Below are 19,851 nucleotides of genomic sequence, written 5' to 3' on the forward strand. Positions count from 1 at the left end.
AGATGGAAGGTCTTTCTGTCTCTATCTATCCCTGTCTCTCTCTTTGCTTTTCAAATAAGTAAAAATCAGAAAAAACAATTTTTTAAAATACAGGCTTCCTTCCAGCCCTCACTACTCATGTTTTTCTGCTTTTTCTCCATAGTATGTGTTTTCATGTACCATATATTCTGCCTTTAAAAATTACCAACCTAGGGGCCAGCATTCTGGCACAGTGGGTTAGGCCTCTGCTCATGGTGCTGGCGTGCTATATCGGAACACCAATTTGAGTACCATCTTCTCTGCTTCTGATCTAGCTTCCTACTAATGTGCTCATACAGCAAGCCGGAATCACAGGTTGCAGCTTAACCCTCTGCACCACACTGTGGGCCCTCTTGCTCCCTTTCCAACAGTACCCAACCAGCAGACAAACAGTATCCAACCAGCAGACAAACAGTATCCAACCAGCAGACCACACTCCTAAAATGAAACCATTCCCTCCAGGTGATTTGAGCTCTACAATCCCCAAGAACAGTTAGGAGGCTTTTTTTATAAACTTTTTTTAAAAAAAGATTTATTTATTCTATTTGAAAGAGTTACACAAAGAGAGAAGGAGGGGCAGAGAGAGAGAGAGAGAGAGAGGGAGATCTTCCATCTGCTGGTTCACTCCCCAGATGGGCAAGTATCCATTGCAAATGAAGAAATAGAGGGGGAGAGAGGGGAAGGGGGCAGGAGGAGAGGGGGAGGGAGCCCACACTGACCGCTGACCACTGACCGTAAGTGGTGGAGCTAGGGTAGGACCCAAATCAGTTGCCTTCCTTCCTCTTTTATGGTTCTTCCTGTGTTGGGTTCTTTGTCCATTTCCCCCACAGCACTGTGAGCACCTTTGGGAAGGGTGTGTGTCTACTTCCAGGCGTATAAGACTGTCTGGCCACATGGCTGTTGAACAAAGCAAGTGAGTGTGTGTGGTCCTCACCATTCCCGGTGTCACTGCAGAGGTTCCCTCTGTCGCGTGAACGCTGCCACCAGGAGCTCCCGTCTCTGTCCTTCCAGGTGCTCGTGTGCCAAGATGTGGTGTGGGTGTGGGTGGGTGAAATGGAAAAATCAAGGAGCAAGGTCTCTGTCCCCTGTTCTCAGCCCTGGTCAGACCACCACTCCTAGAAACCCCTCAGAGTCTCCCCCACCCCACCAGTTGCTCACATCAACCATGGACACACACCAGCAATCAGCTGCTCCTTCCTATTCTGCCCTTCTGTCTGACAAAGAAAGCCTGATACTGAGGGGAGAGGACTGGGTTAGCCCCTGTGCCCCACCCTGGGAGGGCTGGAGATAGTCAGCCCCCCAGAGTCCATCCAGACCTGCCCCTGAGTTCTCAAAAGTCTCTCCCTCTGCCCAGCAGATCACACCCCGCGCCCCGATCCGGCCTCCCCATCTCCTCCCTCTCTGCGGCCTGCAGCTGCCTCACTGCCTGGCAGGCCAGGTTGAGTCACTTCCAGATTGCACTCTCCTTCTGGTCAGGCCAGTTTGGCAAATCTCACGCTCCCCAGCCCCATGGGCCCCCTGAGCCTGTGGCTTCTCCTCCCCAGGGCCCCCAGGGTCCCTGAGATGGGGCAGAGCAGACACCTGGAAGAGCAGAGCCATTAAAGACACACACACACACACACCCTGCTAAATCTAGGATCCGGTCTCTGCTTTAGGCCTTGGAGTCCTTCTCTTTCCAGCAGGAACCCCAGCCTGGGGCCTGCCTCCCAGAACCACCCAAGCACAGGATCTGGCTGTTCTGCATTCTCAGGTGCAAGACTTTCACTCTGACCCTGGGTCCTTGTTAGGCTAGAGTCAGAGGAGGAGGAGGAGGAGATAAGCACTGCAACCCCTATCTATCTTCAGTGGGGAAAGGGAAGGTGTGGCCTGGGCTGCCCCGGGGTTATCAGCCTATCTGAGGCCCCTCCCTGCTCTGCTCCCTTGTTCTGACTGCCAGAGGGACTGAGGGCCCCAGACAGGACCTGCCACTGCTCTAGGGGTCAGCCACTTGCCAGAGTTCAGAAAGAGGTCACAGGGGAGGGCGGGGAATGGACCTCCTCCCAGGAAGGTTCCCAGACAGCTGGATCTCTTAGAGGGTGGACAGAACTAAGAGCCCCTTCATGGGACTGATAACTCTTCCCTCCTTGTGATGTCCCAAGATCTTTGCCATCAGCCCAGCAGAATCTGCTGGGCGTTATCTGTGTCCAAAGGGACAGAAGAAAGGCCCTGCCCCTCCCCAAGGCAGAAAGCAGCACCTAGAAAGGATGTGGGAGGGCCCTGGGTAGTCCACAGGTTCCAGGAACCCTGAGGACAGACCTCACCCTGCTTGCCTGGGAGGTGCCTTCCCCAACCCCAGCGTCTGGGGCACTGGGCTCTGTTTTGCAGCACCCAAGCCCTGGAGAGGCAGGGGCTGGGCAGTCCAGAGACACCCAACCCCTCACCCAGCCCAGGCCTGCAGGAATTTAGGAAGGCAGGGCTGGCCGCTGGTCACCTGCTGGGGGAGACTGGTTCAGGGACTGCCCTTCCATCTGGGTGCTCAGTGCTGCTCCCAGGCCCTAGATCAGGAGGTTGAACAGAGATGCCTGGTGAAGGGCATGGCTACTAGAAGAGGGAGCAAGAACTCCAAAACTGGGGGCCTCTCTTCCCGAAGGAAAAGGGGTTTTAGGTGAGAGGAGGGTGGAAGAGGAGTGAAGTGGCAGGGGTAGGGTCTTTACCCACCTACTTATCCCCCCAGGCTGTTCCCTGCTCCTTGACCTTCGAGGGAGTCAAGACCAGAAAAGGAGGGCCTGGCCCTGCCAAGTCAGTTGGGTGTGACTGAAGAAGCACTGGCACTGCCCTACAAGTTCCCCCAACAGTCCTTGGGATCTCCCCATCCTGACTCCTTCTAAACGGCTGAGCCCAACCCAGCCCCTCTGCCAGGGCCCCAGGCTTCCTGCTCCCTACTCCAGGCAGCCAGAAAGGAGCACAGGACCCAGGCGCTTCTGCAAATACATTTAATGCACTTAGATTACACAAAGGAAGAGGGGGCAAGGAAACGACATCTAAGTGAGTCACCCAAAAATTCTTACAAAAGTCCCTGGCTGGCTGCAGCCCCAGGAACCGAGTCGCCACTGACGTTAAAAACAAATTACAAAAACCTTACAAAAGTCTGTTCGTTGCAGCACTCAGGTACTGGTACAAAAGGAGGGACCTGCCTACAGGGCTCCTGACATCACAGGGACCCAGGCACCTCACTGGTGCTGAGGTCCTGAAAACCAGAGAGGATGAGTGGATAAAAAAATACAGTCACGGGAATCCTCTACGGTCTGCCCCACAGGGGCACTGACTCCAGGTTTTCTCCCTGCTCTCAATTCAATCTCTAAATCCAGTCCCAAGACCCTGTGTCTATTTTTTAAAATGCTCTAGCCCTTTAAAAAACTCTCCCCAAGGTCTTCCTAGTCCCTGTCCTGGAACCTCGCCTTCGGAAGAGGAAGAGACTGGCAGGAAGGTGCAGCAGCTCTCCTGCCTGACCCGAGACCCCGCAGGAGCCTCCCAGTGTCCCCAGAAGGACAGCTGGGTTTGTGGTCCTCTTGCAGCCCACATGGGGAGCCATGGTCTGCCTTATCCAGCAGGCAAACAGCAAAGGGGGGCTGCCTTCTCAGAAGCACTAGCACCAGAGACCTTGAAGGATGGGGCAGAACTGGGCAAGCCTCAAAGAAGCCCGAAAAAGAGGCAGACGCGGGCAGGGAGGCTCCTCACCTCCCTGATCCACTCTGAGGTCTGTTCCCCAGTGCTTAAGGGAAAGGGCTGCTCAGAGCAGCAGAGGCCCTGCCGTGCTCCTAGAGCCAACGCACAGCGGGAGCACTGATGCGGGCCTGGCCCTGCAGGATCTTCGCTGTTCCGTTTCCTGACATGCTGGAGGCAGAAACGGGCCACAGGCTTCCTGAGCTCAGCATCTCAGTGCTCACCTGCTTCCTCCTGTTGTCCCCTGCTTCTCCAACAGTGGGCCACCAGGCTGCTGGTGCCAGTCTGCGGAGGCCCTGTAGGCCTGGGGCAGATGTTGGCCAGGTGCCTCACTGATGAGCATGCTTAGCTCAGAAAATTGTCCCTCCTCACCCAACCCAGTAGATGGAGGCCGGGGAAGCTGCAGCAGGGAGCCCTCAAGCTATCCCCAGAAAGAGTTCTGGGGCGGTTTGGTCAAGATGGCAAGGAATGGAGACAAACAGATGGCACCTCTCTGCCAGTAACAAGACCAGAGCTTCAGAGGCAGGGCTGCGGGGGCAACAGCAGCCAAGGCCAGTGCACAGCTTTTTGGAAAAGCTCTCAGGGCAGTAAAAGGCACAGCTGCTGCTGACATCAGGTCCAGGGAGGCTTACATCTTGGCTGGGGGGCCCGGAGCTTATCTCCCCCAAGCCCTCCAGGATGATCTGCTTTGAAGCCTTCAAATGATGGAGTTACCCAGATAGCCCTGGGGGTGTGCAGGAGAAGGTGCCCCTTGGAGGTCCAACTCTAGTTCCCCGAGGAGCCTAGCCAGTGGCCTCATGACCCATGGGGGCAGCTCTTTGGCCAGTTCTCTCATCAGAGAGGTCCTGCACCCTTACAGGCCTCCTGGGGCACTGGGGTGGTGCCTGTGTGGGTGGCAGAGGCAGAGGAGTTCTGCATGGTCCCTGACACACAAAATAACTTTGCTCTGGAGTGGTCCAGAGGGTGGGCTTAAAGTAGCAGTCCCTGGAGTCAGAGTAAGAGGAAAGGGGCTTGCTCATTCCAGGACAGGGGTGGGAAATAACCCAAGAGGAACCCCAAAGCCATGGGCCACAGATTGGTTGACTTCTGGAAGGCAGGCCCTGAGATTTGTAGTCCTTGGGGTTTGGGATCAAGGAGCATAAGTGGCCGGGGTACAGGCAAGGAGACAGGACAAGGAATGGGGATGGAAGATGAGAAATAAATGGACGCAGGGTAGCTGGCATGTGGCAGGGAGCAGTGCTGGCAAAACCAAAAGTGAAAGGGATGGTGAGAGGTTGAGTTTCTGGTTATTAATAACCCAGAATCCTGCAGCCTAGAGGCTGGGAAGCCCATGGAACAAAGCAATGGGACAGGGGTGAGAGCTGGAGACCCAGGCCCTGAGGTGCAGTTGAGGATGGACTGTGAGGGGTGGGAAATGCCTAGAAGGTGAGGCTGGGGCCACCAATCTTTGAGACCCTGAAAGTCCCTGGAACCAGAGGGAGGCCAATTTACTTTGAAAAGAGCAGTACCCCTTGCTGGTCCCATCTAACCCGGGTTCCAGGTTGCATGGGGACATCTCTTCTCACCCCCTGCCCAGACTCCACCAGGCTCACTGGGAAGAAAGGAGTGTCTGTGAAGCCATCTCCTCCAGGCCCTGGGTGGCAGGCCAACAGTGGTCACCTTCTCTGGTGACAGTGCAGGGGGAGACACAGCCCCAGGCCCCTGTCTGAGAGAATGAGAAAATTCACCTGGGAATAAAGTTCTGTTTAAAAAACATTATGTACACGGCTTCTGGACATCTTTGTAGAGCAATAAAATACCACCCGGTTTCTACAAAATAAAATAAGGAGAAAGGAAACCAAACGTGAGGGGAGGAATTGTTCCGCTTGTCTAGCAAAGGCCTGCGAGACAGCTGAGCTGGGCAGTGCACCCCGGCACCTCCTCCTGCTGTGCCGCAGGCAGCGGGTGGGTGACAACGAGGCCTGCTCCCCCTAGGGGCACCTCAAGGGTCCAGAGTCAAATCTCAAACCAGAGCCTGTGGTGGCGGCAGGCAGCCAGGGTTGCATTGGCCCACACACTGGCCCAGGGGGACCAGGGCCCTGAGCGGGAGGCGAGGTGGGGCCTGTGGCCCGTGCACGGTGTCCCACAGGGCTGCGGGTGCGGTGGCTGCGCAGTCATCCTCACACTTGTCCTTTATTTGTGGGAATCTCCTTTATGCAGTTGTTACAACTGGAAGTCAGCTGGGAGTGGCCGGGCTCCCAGTCGGCCCTGCAGGCCCCAGCCCAGGCTAGTGCAGCGGACTGTCGAAAACTACGTCCGGCAGGATGGAGACTTTCAGCTTCTTTTCGGGCCAGCTGTACTCCTTGGGAAGTTTGCACTGTGGAGGGGGCAAAGACAGACCCAGAGAGCACATGGTTAGCAGAATTCACTGCCTTCTTCCCCAGAGAGGCCAAGACCCTCCCTCACCTGGGCCCTGCCCTGGGGTGCGGTGGGGAGGGGAGAGCAGGACAGGCCACTGGACGCCTGGCTTCACTCTCAAATGCTGGACCCAGGTGGGTGGCCGGGGTCAAGCTGCTGGAGTTCGGTGACCCCTTCCTTTCCCTTGCCCTGCCAATAATTAACCCGGGCTGGAGGAGGAGGTGTTTTCTAACTCTTTCTTGACTGTGCTGACCTCCCTCCTGCTCACTTCCTTGGTTCTGCCTCCAGCCACAAGCATGCTAGGAATCTGTTCCCTGAGGCCCTGGGGCTGGAGCACTGGGCTGGGGGAGGGGAGGATGCTATAGGGAAGCACTGGGCCTGAGGTCTGTCACTGCCCTGGCCTCTCCTCCAGAGCTGCTGCAGGAAGGACCCTGGAACCTTTGCCAAATGGCACAAAGGGAAGGAGGCCCTGGTTTAGCCCCAAAGTCAGACCCGTGCTTATGGCCTTGGAGGAGCTGAAGAGGCAGGAGGAGCAGGAGGAGCATGGTTTCAGGTGATTTCAGGAAGAGCAAGTCCCCACCCAGCTTCCCCTCCTTCATTCTCCTTTCCCTGGGTTCTTTGCCTAGGAGTGGTCCCGTCTGCCAAGGAGAGCCCAAGGTCTTCCTTCCCCACCCCAGGAAGCACTGACTGGGTTCCGCTTTTGTTTCTCCCATTCCTCTGGGGGCTTCTCCTGGGGAAAGGGGAAGAGGCTTATACATCTTATTCTGTCTGAATGCTGCAACCTCGCATGAGGCCTGGCACCCGGCTTGTGCTGGATAAGTGCTCCCTGACTTGGACTGTTGCTGGAGCTTGGAGGCAAGGTCCGCGTTTCGGGACTTGCACTGTCTGAGGTTAGGCCAGCAGTCAGGGTCAGGCTAGGCAGGACAGGACAGCACTCTGGGCCTGCATGGAGCTGGGCTGGAGGTAGACCCATACTTTCTGGCCTGCTCCCTCTGCCTTCCCACTGATGGGGGGCTATCCATGCCAGGACCAAAGTGGAGAGTGAGGCAGGGTGTGGGGACAGTCTCAGGACAGGAAAGCAAAAAAAGGAAAAAGTCATTTTTAGTGACCTACTTTCCTAAGCTCCCCCTGGCTCCTGTCCCTCTTGCCTGGACTGTCCCCCTCTCTGGCCCTCAACACCGAAGCTCAAAGCAGCAGCTTGGCGCAGTGCCACCCCAGTGCGACAAGGCCTCTCCGGAAGCGCTTCTGGGCAGCTGGCTCTGATCTGACTGAATGGGGAGCTGGGCCTCAGGGACCAGTGATTTCTGGGGTTTGATTGGCTGGCACAGACTGGGTGCTGGATGACTTTGGAATGTATAAGCGAATTAATTTATCAGGCTGCATCCCAGAGGACAGAGAAGATAATGCCCCTCTGGGGTGACCTCTGGTTCTGGAGATGTAGATAGGACAGCCCCGGCCCAGCCGGAACCTAGCACCTGCCTGGGCCCGGGGAGGTAAGCTCTCCCTCAAGCATGGTTCCTGGCAGACAGGGCAAGGGAAGGGCCTGTCTCTGCCCAGGCAGGGGAGGGCCCAGAAGAGCTCTCCAGAGGCCTGGCCACCAGGCACTGAGGCCAAGAAGGCTCAGAACCCCCTGGGGTGCTGGATGGCTAGGAGGCAGGGGGAAGGAAAGGGACTTTCCAGGATGAGGTAAGTCTCTGTGAAAGAGGATGCCAGGAACAAGGAAGAAAAACAACGGGGATTATGGAGTCCACTCCTGGACCCCAGGGGAGCAGCCAGGAGAAGGCACAACCCCAACCTGGCCTGTCTGCTCCCTGGCTCTGAGTTAGGGTGGAAAGAGGCCACCGAGAGGGGAGAGCTGATGGCTGGAGAGGAAGGCAGGGAGAGTGGCTCTTGGGTGGCCCGAGGCGAGAGCAGGAGTCCCTTGCTGCCCACCAGAACTCCCCAGTGGAATGTTCCCTGGCACCAGCCTTGGGCTTTCTGTTCAGAATCTGCCAGGGAACAGCAGGGGCTGGGGAGAACTCGTACTAGCCTGAAGGTCCTGGCTGCCTCTTCAATGAGGTTCTCAAGAACTGGCAATTCAGATAATTTGCTGGGTGTCCTCACAGGGCTGGGGGGTAGGGCAGGGGGTGGTGGTTCTTGGAAACCAAAGAGAAATGAAGCCATTTAGCATCCTTAGGGTCTCCTCCCAGGCCTATGCCTGTGCCTTAGAGAATCCCACAGACACACACACACACACACACACACGTGTGCACACATGCTCCTGGAAACTGGACCCGCTGTTGGAGAAAATCAAATAGGCTTACTTCCTCTGGAGAAGTCAAATCTTCTAAGTCCTCCAACATTTTCTCTACAAACTCTTCAGTCAACAGAATCTGGGAAGAAGGTACAAGGCAGGCTTCCATTATTCTTTTTCCAGTATATGATCTTTTTGTGAACAGCTAAGCCATGGACCTCTCTTGGCCATGGAGGAGGGATGTGGTTATCTCTGTGATCAGGCTGAGGGACAGAGGAAGTGTCTGAGGTCTAGCTCTATCATTTCTCTCCACACACTGCCCCCTGCAGTATGGGACACTCAGAGAGGGAAGGGCTCAGAGGACAAGGGGGAAGGGAGGTGGGGACACATGGCGGCTGGTGGTAGCGCTGGCTCCAGAATGGAGATGGGAAGTGGTGGGGAACACACCTTCCCTGTTGTGGCTGTTCAGGCCTCCTGCATGCCTCAGTGGTGCAAAGGGAACAGAAGTGCAGAGGGGCAGAAAAGTTCTGCCAACCTCCTCCTTGCTCGGCAGGGCTGCCGCATCCTCACCCCACCCCCGACGTGGTTGGCAACAAGAATCTCTTTGGATTTGCAACTCGAGGCCCGTCTGGAATCTGGAAATGTCCTGGAAAGGACATCGAAGAATATCTGAGCTGCAGAGCTGGGAGGCTGTGGACGGAGCTCTGTCGTTTTCTAGATGGAAAAGGGGCTGTCAGCTCCCGCCTCTACCCATGGTCTCCACATTTTCATGGGCTGCAAGCTCCCAAGCCCCAGCCCACTGGCCCCACTAAGCAACTACATTTTTCAAGGCTTCTTTGAGATGCCTCTTCTCAGGGTCAGTTCCCAGATTTCCCATTCTGCTGCTCTAGCCTTGCTTTGATGTTGGGACTGCCTGGTTGTGCTGGTACAACCACCATCCACATGCATTAAAGCAGTATGCATAGCTAATGGGAATGTCTAAGGATAGGCCATTTCCCCAGCCCATTCCTCTGCTACCCTGAGGCAGGCCAAGCATACCCCAGCCCTGCACCACCCTAGACCCTGCTGTGGATGCCTTTGCTCTTCCAAATCTGACCCTATCTCCTTCGCCCTCTCGTGCCTCCCTGTCCTTGTCTTCTTGGCCTGCACAATAGACCCTTCTGCACCCCAAGACTGTTAGCTGGCATGGACAGCAAGGAACTGAGGATTGCCAGCACCTGGACTCCAGCCCCATCACACCGCAGCCCCACGTGCTGCCCCCTTCCATACCAACTACAGCTGCTGGGTTGTGGTGGCTAGCCATATATGCAATAAAACAGCTGGCCAGGTTCCCACAATGAACTTTAGGTCATTATAATAAAATTACCATGGCAGACACACCCACTCTCATGTATCTGATGCCATGACACAAGACTTCCAAAAAGGACATGGAACTGGGCAGTACTCAAGCCTTGCTCCAAACTCTGTCCCCATTTGAACATTCAATTAAGTGTCACTTCAGACACTGCCTGCTATGCCTCCAGCACCTAAAAATGTAAGATTCCAAACTTTGTTAAGGGCAGCCCTCTCCCTTGAGGTTGCCCACACTTCCTCCTGAGTGTGCTATCCCTTTGCCTTTATGTAAATCTTGTTTCTCTGCTCACCTTTATCTACATATCCTTGAATTCTTTCTCACATGGAGATAAGAACCTGGACCAAGCCTAGCCAGGGGCCTCCTGACAACAGCTCAACCTGCCCCTGCCTCATCTCTTCTGCCCCCTCCACTAGCCCCTAAAAACCCTGGTGGGGCAGAGAGGAAGGAAGACAATGTGGTAAAGACCAAGGAGAGGGGCTCCCCTGGGAGAAATGCTCCCTGAGAAAAGGATGGGAACGGAGAGCTTGAGAGGATACCCATCAAGCTTCCCCTGGGAGCTGTCCCTTCTGATAAGAACAGAAGTTTCCAGTGGTGAGATACGGGGTGGAGTGGCAGAGCAGGAAGGTGCAAGCTGGAGCTGCCTGCACCCCACAGGACAGACCCTGAAGGAACAGAGGGATTAGGGGCTGAAGACTGAGAAAATAGCCTGGAGTGAGCAGGAAAACCACCCTCACACCAGGCACTGTGCCAAGTGCTCATTCTCTCCCAGCTCCTTCAGCCCCCTTCCAGACAAGGAAATTGAGGCATGGCTCGGGGGTGGAGTGTGGCTGTGACGAGACCTTATGCCAGTCATGGGTGGACCCTATAGTGAGTTCCCTAAGTCCTGTCCCTGACCCTCCACTCTCAGTCCCAGGAACGCCCTAATTTGCTTTTTCAGGGACACAGGCCGAGGGCAGCCCACTTCCCACCTGACAAGTACCCTTACATGGTTGGCAGGAGCTAAAAGACTCACCTTCCCAGGCTATGAGCCCATGGACAGGAAAAAACCAGCTCTGACCACTAGCTCACCTCCCACTCAAGTCACTCCTCCAGGAGCTCAGGCCTCGACTGAGGACAGAGACAAGGCGGACGTGGGGAGAGGCAGTCAGCCCAGGGAAGTGCCCCTTGACGTGTCCCCAGGTTCTTCCTCCAAAGTGGGACTGGCTGCTTCTCCCATAGCCCTGACCCCGCCTGCTGTCTCAGCCCAGGGGTGCACCCTCCCTCCCTGTAGAAGTGCAGAATTTCTCCACCAGTTATCACCAGTCTGCTTGAGTAGAATAAAAGTCACATTCATATGCCTGGCATTTCCGGGGCTTGTTGCCATCTCTGCAAACGCTAGCACAAACACAAGCAGACCTAAAACCCAATTCCGTGACAATGGCTCCAGCCGAGGCCAGGCTGGGCTGATTCCTAACCCACAAATAATCTGAAAGGAGGGGCTTTCTGCCAGGGAGGTAAATAGGTCTGGGACTACTGCTTGCGCTGGGGGTGTGTGCAGGGGAAAGACTCACAGAACTGTGGCGACCCAGTGTGACTGCAGAGGGAGCACGTTTCAACACCAGGAAAGTAATGCCACCAACAATGAGCTCAGTCCTGAGCCAGCTCCTCCTGCAAAGATCTGGAATTGATGCTGGGGGGATGGTGAGTTATGGTGGCTTTTAGTAGAGCAACCACCAAGCGTGGCACCATCTGTGTGTGGACTTACCCTGTACTCAGTTGGGGGAGGGGGTTGGCAAGACTCAAAATGGGGACAAACCCTAGCTGCTCCTCCATTTCCACTTTTGGTGATTTGCTGGTTCGTGCTGGAAACTTCACATTATTTTAAAAGAATTAAAGGGGAAAATTATACACAAGATCTGCATGGTATTAAGAGTGACTTTCTCCACAAAGAAACACGACAGACTGTCGTAGCTCCAGGCACCTAATTTAATTTCCTCTGGGAGTTAAACCTTAGAAGCTTGGATTGAACAAACAGGCCCTGTTCTTTGTATATTTCAGACCTGGAGCTGAGAATGTTAACAGATCTTATCAACAGGACACTGGAGATAGACAGCTAAGATGGAGCAGCTCTTGGGAGCGCCACAGGGAACAGACTCCCCGTTGTGATGCAACTGTGGGAAAAGCCTTTGTGGGTCTGGGGCTTGGAACTCCTGAAGCTCACTGGGTCCCCATGGAGCTGTCTGGCTCTGCCACAAAGCATAATGGGAATCACTATGATAGCAACAGTAATAGTGACCAATAGCAGCAGCAGTGCCCCAGCCCCCACGTGCTAGACACCATGCTAAGTGCTTCACCTGCACAATCTCAAGGAATCCCTAAGGTGGTCTTGTGGCGCGTGGGGAGGGTAACTCTTATCTCTACTCTGTAGATGAATGGGTGCCAGGAAGAGCCAAGTCTCCTGGCCTTCAGCACAGTGATCTGACCTCGTGGTGGTAGAGGAGGCTCCCTTCCTGTCAGGGGAAAGTATCTCAAATCTAAATACCAGTATATGGAGGGCTCACTCCTCAATCCCTTTGTATGCGGGAGGTGAAGGTGGCTTAGGCTTCTACCAGTAGCCTGGAAAACTAACCTCAGCCAGCCACAGAACTCCTGACCACCTGCTTAGCTCAAGGGGGCTGGATCCCCAAGACACAGACAACTGCTAAAAAACCAGATTGGTTGACCAACTGTAAAAGAACAATGCCCCAAGATGGTTTCCAAGCGGGGTTGGTGGGGCAAATTTCCAGGCCAGTCTGATGAGCACGTACATTTTGATAGTTCTCCTAGCCCAGAAAATAGCAATAGAAATAAGGAACAATCATGACGATGACAACAGCACTTATGGATGTTTGTACCCACCAAGAGTAGGCATAAAACATTGGCCTATGCAAAATAGCCTTTGGTGGAAGGCGACCCTCTCCTGAGACAGGAAAGATCCCCAACCCAGCTGAGTAACACACTGCCCTGGGAAGCTTTTGAACATACCAAAATGCTGGGCCCCATGAGACTTCCTGAATCAGAATACCAGGAGTAAGACCAGGGCATTTACCTTTTTTTTTTTTTTTTTTTTTTTTTGACAGGCAGAGTTAGACAGTGAGAGAGAGTGACAGAGAGAAAGGTCTTCCTTTCCGTTGGTTCACCCCACAAATGGCTGCTACAGCCGGTGTGTTGTGGCCGGCGCACAGCACCGATCTGAAGCTAGGAGCCAGGTGCTTTCTCCTGGTCTCCCAGGTGGGTGCAGGGCCCAAGCACCTGGGCCATCCTCCATTGCCTTCCCGGGCCACAGCAGAGAGCTGGACTGGAAGAGGAGCAACCTGGACAGAATCCGGCGCATGGCATCTACCATTTTAAAAGGTGCCCCAGGAGATCATAGTGTGGGGGAGCCTGGGAAATACTCAGACCCTGATGAGAAGGGGCTTTGGGTGCAGGCTTAACCAACTGCAACTCCACTGCTACCCAGCCCTTCACTCTCCATCCTCACCTTTGGCCAGAGAGAGGGCCTGGAATCTAGGCCAGCAAAATACTCCAATGGGGCTCACACCAGGCACCTTGGGACAAGATGGCTGACCGGTGGTGAAAGAGGATTGTCAACAACCTGCCAATTCCCCAGGCCCAGCAAGTTCCAGAAAGGAACCCAAAAAGTGCAATTTCGTTGGAGCCTGCCCTGGGCAGGCCTGGCTGTGCTGTAGGCAGGAGCCCAGCTGCTGCAGATCTGACGCCGATTCAAATGTCTGTGGTCAATGGTATTTCTGAGCCGCTGACAGTGCCCACCCTCCCCACCCCGGTATGACAATCCACACTTTGTCTGGGGCCTGTTTGCTCTTCGTGTTGACACGTTGTTCTTGCTTCCCAACAAGTTTGGCTTTCTTTTGCCTCCCTTTCCTTCTCTCAGGGAAGGAAAAGTGTTGTTTACAGTGGCAAGGCCTGCCAAGGAGCTGCTCTGGCACCCTCAGTGGCAGCTAAGGAGGCAGAGACGAGGAAGCAGTCCTGTCTGCGTCCCCCACCTCCACCCCAGGCCAGACAAAAGCCAGAAACCAGCCCGGAGACACCCCCACCCCTCGACGTGGGGGTAGCAGAGGCATGTGCCTGCGGGCAGCGGGAGTGGGCTGCAGGGCTGCAGTGGGGCACAGTGAGGCCTCACTCACTCATTTCCTGTTCTCAGCGGGTGGTGACAAGTTGGCTTTGGTGACCAGAAACAGGCTGATTCCCTCTGCTCAGGCTGTGGGCTACTGGGGACACAGCAGGACGTCACAGTGCTTTCCAGCGAGGGAGGGAGGGCACTTTCTCAGGCACACTTCTGGGCTTAACGCTGACCAGGCACGTCCTGGACAGTGGGGCTTCTGGCACAGCCCAAGCAACGGTCTTCGGGGAAACGTGTGGCCAGGTTCACCAGCAGAAGGAGAAATGGTAGAGGAACAAAGAGGAGCTGCCCAGGGCCTGGCCCTCCCAGGTCATCTTCCCCACGACATCCAAATGCATGGAGGGGACAGGAAAATGCAGGGGCTTGTCCAGAGGACAGCGGTGAGTCAGCACTGGGCTAGCGGAGAGCTCAGCAGCCACCCCCACAGCTGCTGAGGGCCTTCGCCCAAGCCTGGGCCTCCCACCAGGAGTGCAAGAGAATGGCTGGGACAGGGGGCACCACTGGGGTGAACTGTCAGCCACCACACAGCTGAGAAAGCATTGCAAAGGCCTAAAAAAATTCCTCCTGTTTGGTGATGTGACCCCTCTGTGACCTCTGGAGCTGAGACATCTCCCCTTAGATCAACCCTGGCCAGGGAGAGATGGACGAGGAACTCAGTGCTGGGCTGGGCTCCGGCTCAGAAGGCTAACAGCCAGTGCTGACAGGCCTGAGGGAGAGAAGCTTGTCAGAGCCACAGGGTGAGGGAGTGCTGGGGAAGGCGGTACAGGAGCCCCCAGCCCAGGGTCTGCAGACCTCCTGCAAAGTCCTGGAGTTGGCTGACAGCTTTATAAGCTCCACAAGGAAGAAACAGCAAATGTCAGTGCAGACGGAGCGAAGGTGTCACCCTCGGGAGAGGAAAAGTTGCTGAAGCCAGTGTCAGCGGGCTGGGCTCTGGCTTCTGAAGCTCCCCACAGCGCTGGAGTGTCCGCTGTGCATCACCTGCGGCTGCGGATGGCTCTGCTCTTCCGTGTGCCGAGGCCTCACTCTCCTGGGTCTGCAGGGTAGGGAAGGTGCTGGGGCGCGGAGGGCAGCGCCAGCCCAGGAGTAGGTAGGGGAGGAGGCCTGTCTGGGGCCACTCCACAAACTCTAGAAAGGGGCTCATATTCCCTAACCTCCTCTGCTTTTTCCTCTCAGCTTCTCTGTTGTCACTCTTCCCCAAAACAGGGTGTCTTCATGCCTTTTCCCCAAGAGATAGCAGGCCTGGGCTGGCAGCCAGAACCAGGTGTCAGGGTTGCAGGTGAGGGCTTCCTGGGCTGATGCAAGAAAGCCATCCAGGCCCCTCCCGCTTCAGCTGGGACTCCCAGGGAGATCCACACAAGAACCAGAGAGCAGAAGTCTGGGTCTCTTCATGTCCTGATCTCCTGCACTCATCTCCCTCTTGCAAGTCTGCTTCCACCAGGCCTGGCACCCAGAACTGAGGCGACACCCCCAACCCTAGAAGTGTGGGCAAGAAATGCCAGCAAGGAATAAGGGCTGGCTTCTGCACTGGACACTCTGTGAGGGCAAGTCTCACCCTAGGCCTCTAGGAGGTCCTCTATACTGCTGGGGAGACAGCTAGCCCCAGAGGGAGACTCAGTGGCCCACAAGTAACTATAGGCCCAGATTCCCACAGCTAGGGAGCTGCCTGTGACCACAGTGGCAAGACCCAAAAGGGGAAGCCTGGCTGGCAGACAAATGCAGAAAATGCTGACTGCTTGGGGGGCGGAGGGGAGGAGACAGGGGTGAGTGTTGGCTCCCCTGCTGAGAATCCTGCTGGCTGGGGGCAGGGTCAGAAGGTTTCCCAGGGTTCCCTGGAAAGGGCCTGAGAAACCCCTCAGTGATCCGGGTGTGTGCTTGGGGAGTGGGGCTGTAGCCAGCCTTCCCAGGAGCACTCCTGCGATCTGGCCCCGTGGTGGACCACACTAATGAGCCCATAACATGGGCCTTTGATCAAGCAGCTCCCAGCACAGCAACTTTATTGAAACAGCAGCTCCGTTCCCACCGCTCCCCGGTTCCCTGGGCAACAGCCCATGGGAGGGGACCGAGCGCTGGGGAGTCTGCGGGTGCTGATCTCTGCAGCTTACACAGGGGCTGCCAGGGAGGTGAGGGCATTGTGGTGATGGGAGGGGGACACTGGCAGCCAGGGGAGCAGGGGCCCAGAAGCTTTAGAGGGACTAAGGGGCACTGCTGAGTCCTCTGGGTGCCAAGGCTCCTGGGATGCTACTAACCAGAGCTGCTGATCACTCTCTTTAGGGCAGGGAGACCCTCCAAGGGGTGGCAGAACTCCAAGGCCAGGGTCAGAGTTGAGGATATGAAACGTCACTGGGGGATATTTATTCTTGGGTTTGGGGAGATCCCAGCCCTCACTTTTCCAAGAAAATGTGCTTGAGCCTTCAGTAAACACACATGCCATCCTTGTACACTTCTGCTGAGACCTGTCAGCACTCTGTTGCCCCAGGAGTGAGGACCCGTGACCTCCCAGGGCTGGGTCTCCTGTACAGTGCCCACCTCCTACCTCCTCATCAGCTCAGCCCGGCTGGGGAGGGCTGCTCCCTCCTGCTCTGCAGGGGCAATGCTGGGTCTGTGGGGGCTGGGGGCAGAGCAGGGGCCAAGGGAGGCCCTTCCCACTTGTGCTGGGCTAATTTCAAATGTTACACTTTGGAGCTTTTGCTACAGTAACTACCAACACCACATGGACAGAAATCTAATGTTACCAAGTGGGACTTTTAAAATGTATTTATAACTTTATGGTTCAAAGTAATTTTGTTATGAAACAATGTAATAACAACAGTGGAAAAAGGCAAGATAATTTATGGAACACAATATCCCTAAAGCACTAGCTTCCATTTCTACCTCGGCTTAGTCTGGGGAGTGTGGTTGGTGTCCTCTGTTTGCTGTTTGTTTTAATTAAGGGTTAGTATTTTGGTGGGGGTGGGGTGAGGACTGGCCTGCAGGCTGAGAAACTCTGCTGTAAGCAGATAGACGGGGACTAAAAGTAAGGCCATATGAAGAGCAGAGGCGCTCTGCAGATCCCAGACTGGGTTAAACCCACAAAGCCAGCATAATTCTTTTCCCCTCTACCATACCACCCCCTTCCCCCACCCAGTGTCCCCTTCAGCACACCACAAATAAGGCACAGGTACCTTTTGGATTAGGGTCAGATTCTCTTTCTTGATACTCCTGAGAGAAGCAAAATATTCTTTTCTCCCCCATTCCCAACAAACAAACAAAAGCCAAAAAAGGATGCTGTCCCTCTAATATACTTGGAGTGTGGCAGACCAGACCAGAGCACTCCTCAGAGACCTGGGCCTGGGTGGGGGCTGGAAGGAGGCCAGTGGTTCTTAGGCCCCAGCACCCTGCTTGGCATTCACTCTGAAGCTTGCGCCAGCCAGAAGAGCAGAAGAGGGACAAAGTGTTCTGGACAAGCCAGCAGGTTTCTGCTCAGACCAGCTGGGTTTCCATCAGAAGGAACGGGGAGAGCCATTCGATGTGTGTGTGCAGGGGGCTGGGGGAGGGAGGCCCCCACCACCAAGGCCCGCCCATCCCAGTCCCAGGTCCAGGTCCACATGCCCACTTCCTGTGAATTCCATGCAGCTCCTGCAGAGTGGCTGTCATCCATCCTCCCCATCTTGCCTCACCTGTACCTTGGTATACCCAGGTGGGAAAGTATCCCATCTCTCAAACCTGGATTACCAATGGCCAGGGCCTGGAGAGTTATCACTTGGGTCTCATTGTATGATGAGGGAAGAGGCCAGGAAGTGGCCCTGGGGCTGCTGGGATAAGCAGTGGCATCCACACTCCACACCCACATACAGGCCTCAACCTCTGAGTCCAAGAGGTACTCATCAGCAGCCTCAGGAATGGGCCTGGCTAAGAGCTGCCAAGGGAGAGGAGGGCAAGGAAGAGCCTACGGAAAGAGAGGGGAGAAAAAGAGCCTTCTCACTTGCAACCAGGGTCCATGGGCCGCGTAAGGATGCTCCTCGGTGGCAAAGGCGCCTTCCACTCCCGTGGAGACAAACGTGATGGCCATGTCACCTGTGATACTTTTATACGTAAAGTGCCGTCCATGCAGGAGCCTGCCCCTGGGGGAACATGGAGACAGTAAGGAGCTGGGCCTGGAAACAGCCCAAGTGCAGTGGCCTGGCCAAAGGTCTGGGACCATGCTCCCTCGGACAGGGAGTCTGACAAATGAGACCAAACTGCCACCTGCCCAGGAAGAGGGGGCTGTAACCAGACACGTTGCTTTCTCCACCTTCATGGGAGAGGCCCTTCCTACACATCCTCTAACATCATCCTTCCAAAGAGCTCAATGCCAGCAGAGCACTAGGTCAGAGTCAGAGGGCCTGCACAGGTAGTGGAGCCCGCTGCCCAGGGTGCTGGTGACGGACCTGAGGCCAGACAGCGAAGTCAGCATTGTGCACAGGGTTGTGCCCAGGGTAATGCCCAGGGCTAAGAGGGAATTCACATCCCCTTGCTTGGGGGACTGGAGGTGTGGTAGTGCCTTCACAGTGGGACTGGTCACACACAGTGCCTGGTGGACTCTTCACCTGCTCCGGCACTTTCTCATAGCAGTTACAGGCTCTCCCAAAGGCCCAACCCAGTTTTTAAAAAAGCTGAAGCCAAGTGGGGTCACTCTGAGGGAGCCATCGGAAACTACTGTTAGCTCTCAGTCTGGAAATATACCTGGGGGAAGGGCAGGCAGGGACAACTAGTGGGCCACAGGCGCCAGTCAGCAAAGGAAGCAAAGCTGGCATTTTGCTTTCTCAGGCAGCCGCTGATTAACCCTTCACCAGCTCCAAGCCCGGGCCAGTGAGGCAGCAGGGGAGGACATGGCTGGCGGTGGGCCTGTCAGGTCTGTCCCACACTGACTTCTAGCTCTGCTGCTCAGGGTGGCTGGACTAGGCTGGTCCCTTTCAAACTCTCTTACAGGCTCCAGGGATGGTGGGGAGGGTCCAAACTGTAACCCCTTCTTCTTCGTCACCGTTCTTTGTGTTCAGAGCTATTCTAACCGCCTCTCTTGCCATCAGTGAGGGTGGGGCCCAGAGGGCTGTGGAGGAAGCCATCGGCTGCAATAGATTCAGCCAATGTAGTGTCCCCGAGTGGGACATTGGACTCTGGTCGCAGGGCTGGGTTTCTGGCAAGGACAGCAGGCGAAGGGACACAACTGGACTCCCTGGTCCCTTAAGAAGTCTGCTGGGCCGGCCACCAGCCTTGAGGAACTTAGTGTTTTGCATGGAGAAAACAGCAAGCAGGAGAAAACAGAGCCCAACGTACCAGAAGCCTCACCCTGACAGCCCAGTGCTGGTGACCCTGCCATCCAGACCCCAGGCTTTGGGTGGCTGGGAGTATCTGAGACTTCCTTGGTCGCTGAAGCTTCCTCTGGACCGAGGAGACAACTTCAGCAGCAAACGAGGATGGTGTGGCAACCAAGCAGTCAGACTGGAGACCAGTGGGGCTCCCTGGCCATGGTCCTGGGCCCACCAGAGGTTGTCACTGCTGTAGGCTAGGCACAAGCTACAGAGAGGAGGCCCCTCCCTCAGGGTGATCTACAGTGTTCACAGAGGCTGGCCAGAGGCCTAGGCAGGGAGAATACAGCACAGCACCGCTCAGTGACAAGCCAGCTACTGGCTGGTTCACAGTTCCCAAGCTCCCATGGGTCCAAGATGGAGCTGCCTAGGTTCTCCTCCCTCTCCTGCCCAGTCTGAGGTGTGCGGGTTGCAGACAGGCACCTCCCTTCTCTGCCAGGATGGCTGGAGTAGGCTCTGAGGTGCCCCCTGGAGGTCGATCTGGGCACCGCGGGGCCCGAGCTGGAGCTGTGGCTCACCTAAGGCAGAGAGGAATGAGGGCTCCTGACTCCTGGTTGAACTTCAGATGTACACTCTCGAGCTGTCGTGTGCGGATCAGCTCATGGGGAATAATGGCTGTGGAGCTGTCACTTTCCAGGCTGTCTTTGCGGCTCCTGCGAAGTAA

At 55.6% G+C, this 19,851-nt stretch overlaps 1 protein-coding gene across 4 annotated transcripts in view; it reads right to left on the bottom strand.

Annotated features, from left to right (window-relative positions):
* Positions 1-2,976: 2,976 nt before the first annotated feature.
* SUFU (SUFU negative regulator of hedgehog signaling) overlaps positions 2,977-19,851 on the bottom strand; it is a 120,535-nt gene continuing 103,660 nt past the window's right edge. For 3 of the 4 annotated variants that reach the window (XM_002718581.6, XM_017348524.4, XM_089314426.1), the window contains 4 exons: positions 19,706-19,840; positions 17,825-17,963; positions 8,421-8,489; positions 2,977-6,076 (listed from right to left, as the gene is read on the bottom strand). In XM_002718581.6, the coding sequence (XP_002718627.5) occupies positions 5,987-6,076; positions 8,421-8,489; positions 17,825-17,963; positions 19,706-19,840 (433 nt within the window). In that variant the 3' untranslated portion in view covers positions 2,977-5,986. The remainder of the gene's footprint in view (positions 6,077-8,420; positions 8,490-17,824; positions 17,964-19,705; positions 19,841-19,851) is intronic. The other variant, XR_016221972.1, reaches the window with a different exon arrangement.

Source organism: Oryctolagus cuniculus, chromosome 15 (genome assembly GCF_051225735.1).
Source record: "Oryctolagus cuniculus isolate XC-2025 breed Fujian yellow rabbit chromosome 15, ASM5122573v1, whole genome shotgun sequence".
NCBI classification, from domain to species: domain Eukaryota; kingdom Metazoa; phylum Chordata; class Mammalia; order Lagomorpha; family Leporidae; genus Oryctolagus; species Oryctolagus cuniculus.